This window comes from Bos javanicus, chromosome 16 (genome assembly GCF_032452875.1).
Source record: "Bos javanicus breed banteng chromosome 16, ARS-OSU_banteng_1.0, whole genome shotgun sequence".
Classification (NCBI taxonomy): domain Eukaryota; kingdom Metazoa; phylum Chordata; class Mammalia; order Artiodactyla; family Bovidae; genus Bos; species Bos javanicus.
The window spans coordinates 44,407,992-44,420,172 of record NC_083883.1 but is presented as its reverse complement, the minus strand read 5'-3'; the positions used below and the strand labels follow the sequence as shown (position 1 = coordinate 44,420,172).

The 12,181-nt window shown below is 49.6% G+C and overlaps 1 protein-coding gene across 3 annotated transcripts in view; it reads right to left on the bottom strand.

Annotated features, from left to right (window-relative positions):
- Positions 1 to 10,567: 10,567 nt before the first annotated feature.
- The window catches only part of CTNNBIP1 (catenin beta interacting protein 1), a 47,081-nt gene continuing 45,467 nt past the window's right edge, over positions 10,568 to 12,181 (bottom strand). For all 3 annotated transcript variants that reach the window (XM_061382797.1, XM_061382795.1, XM_061382796.1), the window contains exon 6: positions 10,568 to 11,188. In XM_061382797.1, the coding sequence (XP_061238781.1) occupies positions 11,130 to 11,188 (59 nt within the window). In that variant the 3' untranslated portion in view covers positions 10,568 to 11,129. The remainder of the gene's footprint in view (positions 11,189 to 12,181) is intronic.

Sequence of the window (12,181 nt, the reverse complement as noted above, 5' to 3'; positions counted from 1 at the left end):
CTGCCAGTGTAGGGGGTGAGGGTTCAATCCCTGGTCAGGGAACTAGGATCACATATGCCGCAGGGCAAGAGGTTAAAAAAAAAAAAAAAGTCAAAAAGACTGAGACATGGGAGATACCCACATAAAAAACCAGCACTGGGCTTCCCCAGTGACTCAGATGATAAATAATCTGCCTGCAAGTGCAGACCTGGGTTCAGTCCCTGGATCAGGAAGACCCCCCTGGAGAAGGAATGGCAACCCACTCCAGTATTTTTGCCTGGAGGAGTCCATGGACAGGGGAGCCTGGCAGCTTGCAGTCCATGGGGTCACAAAGAGTCAGACATGGCTGAGCAACTAACACTTTCACTTTCACTGCCTTCCACAGCCAAGGTCAAGGCCTGGAGGAGGAAACTGTCAGAGGTTTAGGCACTGTGCAAGTGGGTGGGGCTCCCACAGGTGTGCCAAGAGGGTTAAGTTGCTCACTCTCCACCTTCCCTAGGGGTCCAGAAGGCCTAGGCAGGGCCAGCAGGGTGGGGCTCCTAACTTTGTGGCCCCACCCCTAGGAAGCCATACTCAAGGGGCAGTTCCAAGCTTAGGCAAGGCACTGGCTGATATTCAAAGGGTATTTTCTGCCCTTGTCCTTTGAGAAGGACTTTCTTTAAATCCCTCGTGGCTCAGAGGTTAAAGCGTCTGCCTGCAATGCAGGAGACCTGGGTTTGATCATCCCTGGAGAAGGAAATGGCAACCCACTACAGTATTCTTGCCTGGCGAATCCCATGGATGGAGGAGCCTAGTGGGCTACAGTCCACGGGGTTGCAAAGAGTCGTACATGACTGAGTGACTTAACTTTCACTAACTTCCTAGAGGAGCTATCTCACGTTGAAGGTCAGGAAGGGCGGCGGTGAGGAGATACCCCTCGGCTGGAGCAGCCGTGAAGAGATACCCCATGTCCAAGGTAAGAGAAACCCAAGTAAGACAGTAGGAGCTGCAAGAGGGCATCAGAGGGCAGACACACTGAAACCATACTCACAGGAAACTAGTCAATCTAATCACACTAGGACCACAGCCTTGTCCAACTCAATGAAACTAAGCCATGCCCGTGGGGCAACCCAAGACAGGTGGGTCATGGTGGAGAGATCTGACAGAATGTGGTCCACTGGAGAAGGGAATGGCAAACCACTTCAGTATTCTTGCCTTGAGAACCCCATGAACAGTATGAAAAGGCAAAATGATAGGATACTGAAAGAGGAACTCCCCAGGTCAGTGGGCGCCCAATATGCTACTGGAGATCAGTGGAGAAATAACTCCAGAAAGAATGAAGGGATGGAGCCAAAGCAAAAACAATACCCAGTTGTGGATGTGACTGGTGATAGAAGCAAGGTCCGATGCTGTATTGCATAGGAACCTGGAATGTCAGGTCCATGAATCAAGGCAAATTGGAAGTGGTCAAACAAGAGATGGCAAGAGTGAATGTCGACATTCTAGGAATCAGCGAACTAAAATGGACTAGAATGGGTGAATTTAACTCAGATGACCATTATATCTACTAATGCGGGCAGGAATCCCTCAGAAGAAATGGAGTAGCCATAATGGTCAACAAGAGTCCAAAATGCAGTACTTGGATGCAATCTCAAAAACGACAGAATGATCTCTGTTCGTTTCCAAGGCAAACCATTCAATATCACAGTAATCCAAGTCTATGCCCCAACCAGTAATGCTGAAGAAGCTGAAGTTTAACAGTTCTATGAAGACCTACACTACCTTTTAGAACTAACACCCAAAAAAGATGTCCTTTTCATTATAGGGGACTGGAATGCAAAAGTAGGAAGTCAAGAAACACCTGGAGTAACAGGCAAATTTGGCTTTGGAATACGGAATGAAGCAGGGCAAACACTAATAGAGTTTTGCCAAGAAAATGCACTGGTCATAACAAACACCCTCTTCCAACAACACAAGAGAAGACTCTATACATGGACATCACCAGATGGTCAACACCGAAATCAGATTGATTATATTCTTTGCAGCCAAAGATGGAGAAGCTCTATACAGTCAACAAAAACAAGACCAGGAGCTGACTGTGGCTCAGATCATGAACTCCTTATTGCCAAATTCAGACTTAAATTGAAGAAAGTAGGGAAAACCACTAGACCATTCAGGTATGACCTAAAGCAAATCCCTTATGATTATATAGTGGAAGTGAGAAATAGATTTAAGGGCCTAGATCTGATAGAGTGCCTGATGAACTATGGAATGAGGTTCATGACATTGTACAGGAGACAGGGATCAAGACCATCCCCATGGAAAAGAAATGCAAAAAAGCAAAATGGCTGTCTGGGGAGGCCTTACAAATAGCTGTGAAAAGAAGAGAGGTGAAAAGCAAAGGAGAAAAGGAAAGATATAAGCATCTGAAAGCAGAGTTCCAAAGAATAGCAAGAAGGGATAAGAAAGACTTCCTCAGCAATCAATGCAAAGAAATAGAGGAAAACAACAGAATGGGAAAGACCAGAGATCTCTTCAAGAAAATTAGAGATACTAAGGGGACATTTCATGCAAAGATGGGCTCGATAAAGGACAGAAATGGTATGGACCTAACACAGCAGAAGATATTAAGAAGAGGTGGCAAGAATACACAGAAGACCTGTACAAAAAAGATCTTCACGACCCAGATAATCATGATGGTGTGACCACTGACCTAGAGCCAGACATCCCGGAATGTGGAGTCAAGTGGGCCTTAGAAAGCATCACTAGGAACAAAGCTAGTGGAGGTGATGGAATTCCAGTTGGGCTATTTCAAGTCCTGAAAGATGATGCTGTGAAAGTGCTGCACTCAATATGCCAGCAAATCTGGAAAACTCAGCAGTGGCCACAGGACTGGAAAAGGTCAGTTTTCATTACAATCCCAAAGAAAGGCAATGCCAAAGAATGCTCAAACTACTGCACAATTGCACTCATCTCACATGCTAGTAAAATAATGCTCAAAATTCTCCAAGCCAGGCTTCAGCAATACGTGAACCGTGAACTTCCTGATGTTCAAGCTGGTTTTAGAAAAGGCAGAGGAACCAGAGATCAAATTGCCAACATCCGCTGGATCATGGAAAAAGCAAGAGAGTTCCAGAAAAACATCTATTTCTGCTTTATTGACTATGCCAAAGCCTTTGACTGTGTGGATCACAATAAGCTGTGGAAAATTCTGAAAGAGATGGGAATACCAGACCACCTGATCTGCCTCTTGAGAAATCTGTATACAGGTCAGGAAGCAACAGTTAGAACTGGACATGGAACAACTGACTGGTTCCAGATAGGAAAGGGAGTACATCAAGGCTGTATATTGTCATCCTGCTTATTTAACTTCTATGCAGAGTACATCATGAGAAACGCTGGACTGGAAGAAACACAAACTGGAATCAAGATTGCCGGGAGAAATATCAATAACCTGAGATATGCAGATGACACCACCCTTATGGCAGAAAGTGAAGAGGAACTAAAGAGCCTCTTGATGAAAGTGAAAGTGGAGAGTGAAAAGTTGGCTTAAAGCTCAACATTCAGAAAACGAAGATCATGGCATCTGGTCCCATCACTTCATGGGAAATAGATGGGGAAACAGTGGAAACAGGGTCAGACTTTATTTTTCTGGGCTTCAAAATCACTGCAGATGGAGACTGCAGCCATGAAATTAAAAGACGCTTACTTCTTGGAAGGAAAGTTATGACCAACCTAGATAGCATATTAAAAAGCAGAGACATTACTTTGCCAACAAAGGTCCGTCTGGTCAAGGCTATGGTTTTTGCTGTGGTCATGTATGGATGTGAGAGTTGGACTGTGAAGAAGGCTGAGCGCCGAAGAATTGATGCTTTTGAACTGTGGCGTTGGAGAAGACTCTTGAGAGTCCCTTGGACTGCAAGGAGATCCAACCAGTCCATTCTGAAGGAGATCAGCCCTGGGATTTCTTTGGAAGGAATGATGCTGAAGCTGAAACTTCAGTACTTTGGCCACCTCATGCGAAGAGTTGACTCCTTGGAAAAGACTCTGATGCTGGGAGGGATTGGGGGCAGGAGGAGAAGGGGACGACAGAGGATGAGATAGCTGGATGGCATCACTGACTCGATGGACGTGAGTCTGAGTGAACCCTAGGAGCTGGTGATGGACAGGGAGGCCTGGCGTGCTGCGATTCATGGGGTCACAAAGAGTCGGACACGACTGAGCGACTGAACTGAACTGAACTTTTCTTTTCTTTAAATCACTATATGGTACCACAGATGGTAAAGAATCTGCCAGCAATCCGGGAGACCCAGGTTCAATCCCTGGCTCAGGCAGATTCCCTGGAGAAGGAAATGGCAACCCAATTCAGTATTCTTGCCTGGAGAATTCCATGGATAGAGGAGCCTGGTGGGCTATATAGTCCATAGGGTCACAAAAAATGGGACATGACTGAGCAACTAACACTTTAATTTTTCTTTAAATCAGGACCAGTAGTCATGGTTCCCCAAGTCCGCTAAATACCAGTTGTTGCCCTAGAAGAGAAAGCTGCTTCATTGGCTGGAAAGGTGTTTTTGTTTTTTTGTTTGTTTTATTCCCTGCCCAGGGATTTAACCCAGGGCCACTGCAGTGAAACCCTGGAATCCTAACCACTAAGCCACCGGGGAACTCCGAGAAGTGTTTTCTAAACGTGGCCTCAGAGACTTCCCCAGTGGTTAAGATTCAATTGCAGAAGTGAGGGCGGGTTCCATTCCTGGTCTGGGAACTAAGATCCCACATGCTGTGCAGCATGGCCAAAAACGACAAACAAACAAGGCCTCAGGTTAGTCTAGGCCTAGTTCATCCTCCAGGAAAGGAATGGGTGGCCATGAGCCTGAGAGAAAGCAAGAGACAGACAGAGAGGGAGGGAGGCCATGTGAGCGGGCAGGTGGGTGATGGATGGTTGGTCCCCTGGGGCCCAGAAATCTCCCCTGCTCTGGCAGCCACCACCACTGAACCAGGTGCCACAGAGGGATCGTTTTCCCTGCCACAAAGGGCCGGTTCAAAAGCTGGAGCAGCCTGGATTCTCATAGGTGCTATTCACCGTGGGTCTAGGGGGAAGGCTTCACTGATTCTCCACCACCCTCTCCCCAGGCCTGGGAAACGTCAACAAAAGGCAAGGTGCCCTGTCTCCCTCCTCACCCCACGCCCCCACCCTCCCCCCTCCCAGCCTCCCTCAGGCTCAGGTGGCCCCAAGCTGTCTTGGCCTCGGCAGTCCTAATCCCGCTGTTGGGGTCCCCTGGAATTAGGAAGGTGGACCCAGAAGGTTGCCTTCTATGGGGGCTGAGGGACCCCAAGAGAGACAATCCTGCCCGTGTTTCCCCTTCACCTGTTGAAGCAGTTATGGGAGACTCCTCCCTCCCCACTTCCAGCAGCAGACTCCAGGCAGGTGGGACCCGGGCCAGCCAACCCCTCCTCTGCACAAGGGCCGAGCTTAAAAGAGCCGATTAAGTCCAAGGTTAATTACTGACAATGCCACTCAGGAGGCAGGCTGGGGGTGGGGAGCTTCTGTACATAACTTAACCTGACAAAAGCCCCTTGAAGCGAAAAGCAAAGGAGAAAAGGAAAGATATAAACATCTGAATGCAGAGTTCCAAAGAATAGCAAGAAGAGATAAGAAAGCCTTCCTCAGCAATCAATGCAAAGAAATAGAGGAAAACAACAGAATGGGAAAGACTAGAGATCTCTTCAAGAAAATTAGAGATACTAAGGGGACATTTCATGCAAAGACGGGCTCAATAAAGGACAGAAATGGTATGGACCTAACACAGCAGAAGATATTAAGAAGAGGTGGCAAGAATACACAGAAGACCTGTACAAAAAAGATCTTCACGACCCAGATAATCATGATGGTGTGACCACTGACCTAGAGCCAGACATCCCGGAATGTGGAGTCAAGTGGGCCTTAGAAAGCATCACTAGGAACAAAGCTAGTGGAGGTGATGGAATTCCAGTTGGGCTATTTCAAGTCCTGAAAGATGATGCTGTGAAAGTGCTGCACTCAATATGCCAGCAAATCTGGAAAACTCAGCAGTGGCCACAGGACTGGAAAAGGTCAGTTTTCATTACAATCCCAAAAAGGCAATGCCAAAGAATGCTCAAACTACCACACAATTGCACTCATCTCACACGCTAGTAAAGTAATGCTCAAAATTCTCCAAGCCAGGCTTCAGTAATACGTGAACCGTTAACTTCCTGATGTTCAAGCTGGTTTTAGAAAAGGCAGAGGAACCAGAGATCAAATTGCCAACATCCGCTGGATCATGGAAAAAGCAAGAGAGTTCCAGAAAAACATCTATTTCTGCTTTATTGACTATGCCAAAGCCTTTGACTGTGTGGATCACAATAAACTGTGGAAAATTCTGAAAGAGACGGGAATACCACACCACCTGACCTGCCTCTTGAGAAATCTGTATGCAGGTCAGGAAGCAACAGTTAGAACTGGACATGGAACAACAGACTGGTTCCAGATAGGAAAGGGAGTACATCAAGGCTGTATATTGTCACCCTGCTTATTTAACTTCTATGCAGAGTACATCATGAGAAACGCTGGACTGGAAGAAACACAAGCTGGAATCAAGATTGCCAGGAGAAATATTAATAACCTGAGATATGCAGATGACACCACCCTTATGGCAGAAAGTGAAGAGGAACTAAAAAGCCTCTTGATGAAAGTGAAAGAAGAAAGAGAAAAGTTGGCTTAAAGCTTAACATTCAGAAAACGAAGATCATGGCATCCGGTCCCATCACTTCATGGGAAATAGATGGGGAAACAGTGGAAACAGGGTCAGACTTTATTTTTCTGGGCTTCAAAATCACTGCAGATGGTGACTGCAGCCATGAAATTAAAAGACGCTTACTCCTTGGAAAGAAAGTTATGACCAACCTAGGTAGCATATTCAAAAGCAGAGACATTACTTTGCCAACAAAGGTCCGTCTGGTCAAGGCTATGGTTTTTGCTGTGGTCATGTATGGATGTGAGAGTTGGACTGTGAAGAAGGCTGAGCGCCGAAGAATTGATGCTTTTGAACTGTGGTGTTGGAGAAGACTCTTGAGAGTCCCTTGGACTGCAAGGAGATCCAACCAGTCCATTCTGAAGGAGATCAGCCCTGGGATTCCTTTGTAGGGAATGATTCTGAAGCTGAAACTCCAGTACTTTGGCCACCTCATGTGAAGAGCTGACTCCTTGGAAAAGACTCTGATGCTGGGAGGGATTGGGGGCAGGAGGAGAAGGGGACAACAGAGGATGAGATGGCTGGATGGCATCACTGACTCGATGGACGTGAGTCTGAGTGAACCCTAGGAGCTGGTGATGGACAGGGAGGCCTGGCGTGCTGCGATTCATCAGGTCACACAGAGTCAGACACAACTGAGTGACTGAACTGATGTGTCTCTATGTAGTTTTTAGCTAACACAGCTATCTTTTTTTGGTCTCTCAGTAACTATAATTTCCTTCTTGGAAACGGAAGTTACAGAGAAGGGCAGACCAACTCAATACAAGGCTGAGCGTAAATTACCTGGAGGCAGAAAGAGCTATCTTACGAGGCAGTGAGTTCCAGAGCCCTACACTGGGCTTCCCTGGTAGCTCAGATGGGAAAGCCTGAAATGCCGGAGACCTGGGTTTGATCCCTGCGTTGGGAAGATCCTCTGGAGGAGGAAATGGCAACCCACTCCAGTATTCTTGCCTGGAGAAGTCCATGGACAGAGGAGCATGGCGGGCGACAGTCCATGGGGTCACAGAGTTGGACACCACTGAGCAATTAGCACTTTCACTTTCACAGAGGGTGCTCAACCAAAGGCCGGACAAGCCCTTTCCAGAGATGTTTTAGAGGAACCCCACAGCTGTCTACTACATGGACTGCTCGACAAGCTCCATCTCTTCCAACCCTAAGATTGAATGATGTTGACTGTGCCATCAGACCCCATATTCTGTAAACCTCATAGAATTCAGCACCCAGTGAAACTCTTCGAAAAAGGAAATAGAAGCAGTGAGTCTATGTAAGTAGAAAAAAAAAAAGACCTAAAATGGGACGATGAAGGGTGGAAATGAAAAATCCTAGAAAATGCTTCCAAAGCAAAAATTGCTCAAGCAGAAATGATTTCAGCTTCCAAAGCTGAATATACAGCTGAATACCAACAAATCTTCTGTTTCTGGGATGATGGAAGGGACAGATGCACTGGACTTACGTTACAAGCATTCTTTTTTTCTTATTTTTGGGTGTGCACTGGGTCTTTGTTGCTGCGTGCAGGTTTTCTCTAGTTGTGGTAAGCAGGGGCTACTGGCTAGCTGCAGTGCTCGGGCTTCTCATTGCAGCGGCTTCTCCTCTTGCAGGGCAGGGGCTCGAGAGCACAGGCTCGGTAGTTGTTGGTGCCCGGGCTCAGGTGCTTGGAGGTATGTGGGATCTTCCAGGACCAGGATAGAACCCTGTTACGAATATTTCTAAGAACACTGCCATTACACGGGATGCTGGGTGTCTAGAATGGAGGGGGTGCTCAGTGTCTGCTGAGTGGGGAGCTCACGTCTGAAGATGGCTGTGACCTCAGCCCAACCAGGAAAAAACTTGGAACCGCCAGGTCAAAAAGGGCGCTCACCCTCCTACAGACGTGTCAGCTGGGCTGAGGAGATCTGGAAATTCTTCCAAACCCTGAGCTCTACTCAAGACCACAGACAATTCAACCAGCAAACATGGTGCTTTCACCCGCTTGGCGGGGATGGGCCCCAGCGGCAGAGTCCATGTGACGTGGGGAAATCAGCTCACACGCCCAACTATTAAAAATCTTTACTGTTAATTGTTTTCTCCAGCAGAAATATTTGTAGAGATATGAACCCACAGCAACACTTTCATTTCTCTCCTTCAGGAGATGAGATAGGTCAGGGCCACTCTCATTACAAGAGGGAGGCTCGTAAACTTGACAAGGAGAGGAACACACCTTTATGGGAGCCACAGGTACTAGGAGAGGGGGTGGTCAGCAGCATCAGAACTGATGCCTGGTGACAGATGTTACAACCCTGGGTGGTGGTGGGGTGACTGAACAAAAACTCACCTTTCCCCAGGTGGTCAGCTGGAGCTGCAGGCCACAGAGCTGGGAGTGAGAGAGAGTGTGTGTGTGTGAGTCTGTGTGTGTAAACTCACACACATGTGCGTCCACACACTGCCCCTCCTGAAAGAAGATGTTCTTGGGCCCCGGTCCGGGTCCCCACAGTCCTTGTCCCCTGGGGATCAATCGACTTTCCAGGCTAATCAGCTGGCCAGTGCCGGGGGCCTGTGTGTGCAGGAGGACGTGGGTGTCTAGGTCGTGACACTTGAGTCTTCCTCTGGGGCGAGGCTCAGAGGAAGCTCAGAGTGCAGCATGAATAGCCATGGGGCTCCCCAGCTTGGGCCCTAGACATGCAAGCGTTTGGTTCCCATGCTCCATGACCACCCTGAGAAGGGGAAATTTGGCTCTGAGTGTCTTCTCCTGGCTCTGGGTTCTTGGGGCAAGAAGCAGGCCTCAGCTGTCTATGCCCTCCAGGGGTGGGGGTGTGGGGGGCATGGGTGGAGACTTCCCCTCCCCAGGCCCGCATCCTTCTCCATTCCTCACCCACATTCCCCTCCAGTGAGAGATGCAGGAAGCAGGACGGCCGCCTTCAGGGGAGGAGGAGGGCAGCTGGGAAGACCTGGGGTTCCTGCAGCCCTTCAAAGACCTTTCAGTGCTCTGTAGTGTGTTTCTGGGGGCCGGCGTGGAGGGCCAGCCTGGTGGGACTTGTTCAGTGAAGGCCCAGCAGACTGTCCCAGCAAGCACTTTATAAACAATGACACTGTCCCCTGTCCCTTCCAAGCTGCCATGCGGGAGAGTCTTCTGAAGTGAAGGGCGCAGCCTCAGATGAGAGGCCTCTGGGGGCTGATCAGGACCCACTGGCAGCACACACTGAGGGAGGAGCCTGGGGGCAAAGGTGGTGGTGGTGGAGTGGTTGGAGCCAAAGGCCTCCTGGGCCTTGTAAGCCAACCTGAGGCCTTGGTGTGGGTTCTGGGTTCCCGGGCAGAGACCTCTGCTACGTTTTGGGTCTTAGAGCTGAGAGCAGCTCCTGCCCGGATGAGATCTCAGGAAGTTGGCTACAGAGGGAATGATGACTGAAGAAGGGAAAGAGGCACCCTGCCCAGTGAGGGCAGGCTGGAGAGGCCCGGACGGTGCAAGTGAGCAATTCCATTCTCACCGAGGGAGGCTGGCTGGTTGCCAACTTGCAGAAGTGATCCTGGTGAATGGTCTCCTCTAGGCTCTGGGCTGCTCATTCAGGACAACCTTGGGGGCTCTGTTTTCCAGCTGTGGATCCTGCTTGGGGTCCTGAGCGGGGAGGTCCCCTTGCTGATGAAGCCAGGTGTGCTCATTAATGCAAATGCACTCTCCAGGTGGACCTCCCCCACCACCCCACTGGAGAGGGCCTACCCACCACAAGCCGGGTGGGTGGCCCATGGTGACAGAAGTCATGGGTGAGCCAATGGAAAACGAAACACGCCTAAACCAGTGGAAGGCAAACACAAAACACGTGAAAACAGCAGCAGGCTCTTTGTGTAATAAATATTGCAAAGCGCACTTGGTTTCTTTCTTTCTTTTTTTCAAGTCAAATATAACAACCAATGTCCCAAACCCTGTTTTCGACATTCAAAAGAGGAGCTGTTGTGATCAGCATAACACCTGCAGCCAATCAAAGAAAAAAAAAGGTTCCCATTAGCCAGCCAATCAAATCCTTTTCCAGTTTAAGCCGCCAATCGGACCTCCTCATGTTCCTAAAGAGTGACCCAAATAAAGCACCAGAGCTCGGAGAGCTTCCTGGGAAGCCATACACCCGAGGCGCAAATTTTTTTTCTTTTTTTAAAATAAGAGTCAGAAAATAAAAATAAAAAGGTTTCCATTGGTCAAGATTTAAAAATAAAAAGGTTTCTTCCTGCAGCCAATCTTGAGTCCGTCCCTTTAAGCCAATCGTGACCGCACCACTGGTGTCTCCCCCGAGGATGCTGAGTGGCCGTGGGGCGGGGCAGAGTGGGGTGGGGTGGGGGGCTAGGGGGAGGGGAGATGACCCTCTGCCACTCAGCGGTGAGGTCCACACAGATCCCCTGGCCTTGGCCAGCTTCCAGGGTGTTCCACGGGGGTTGAAGCTACTGCCTCCGGTCCTCCGTCTCCGACCTGGAAAACGCCATCACTACGTCCTCCGCACCTGCAGACCATAGGGAGAGAACCGCTGCTGGATCTGGCACTGGGCTGCGGCCCCCATGCGGTGTCAGTCCTCGAAGGAGGGGTGCTTTCTAAGAACAAAGTGCTTCTTGGGAAACCCACTACCCCTCTTGAGCCTCCCCTACAGCCTGGCCAGGATTCGCCAGCAACCCAGCTGCAGGGCCTCTTGCGGCAGGTTGCCAGGGTGAAGCTCAGAGGCTCACTCTAGGCTATACCTCCAAGAGCCGGGAGCAGGACAAGAACCCAGGCTGCTGTCCTGAGCAGGGCTCTCTCTGCCAGTGACCCTTGGTCCAAGGTCACCAAAGCCAGGGGCCCTTGGGAAATGCCCTCTTCCTTCTTAAGACTCTCGTCTCCATCCCTTTGGAGGATCTCCCTCCTGATTTCTAGCAGTCATTTCTTTGTCCAAACCCCATCACCTACTCAGAGGAGCACAGCCAGGCCCACTTCCAGCCCGGCTCCTACAGAGACAGATAATGGCCATAATCCTTCTGTTGCTATTTTTCATGGTAGATTTGAGGATTCTGGTCCAGGGTCTCATGAAACCACTTCCTTTGTCTTGTTTTCCCTGAGACAGGCTCTGACTTGTAGCCAGAAAAGGCAGGAGGGAGGAGGGGGAGAGTCTGGAATGCAGACCTGCCTCCCCCGGAGCTGCTGGGAAGAAGGCTGAGCACAGGCCCTGTGGGGCAGGTGAGGTCACCTGCAGGTCCCGCTCTGCCTCCCCTGCCTGGGTCCTGCCACGTCTCACCCCTTTTTTCTAAACCTAGGTTCTTGGTCATGCCCTGAACATTAAAGAGCAGTCAGTTTTGTTCGGCTGGAGGAATTCTCCCTGGGAGGGAAGGGTTGGAACAGCAACACAGTGGGTGTGGGGCCACTGAGCGGGAGGTAGTGGGGTGGGTGGGGGGAGCGATGCCTGGTGGAGCTGCTGGCATGGGAAACCGGAGAGAGGGCAGGACTCCACCACCGCCTGCCCCCCAGG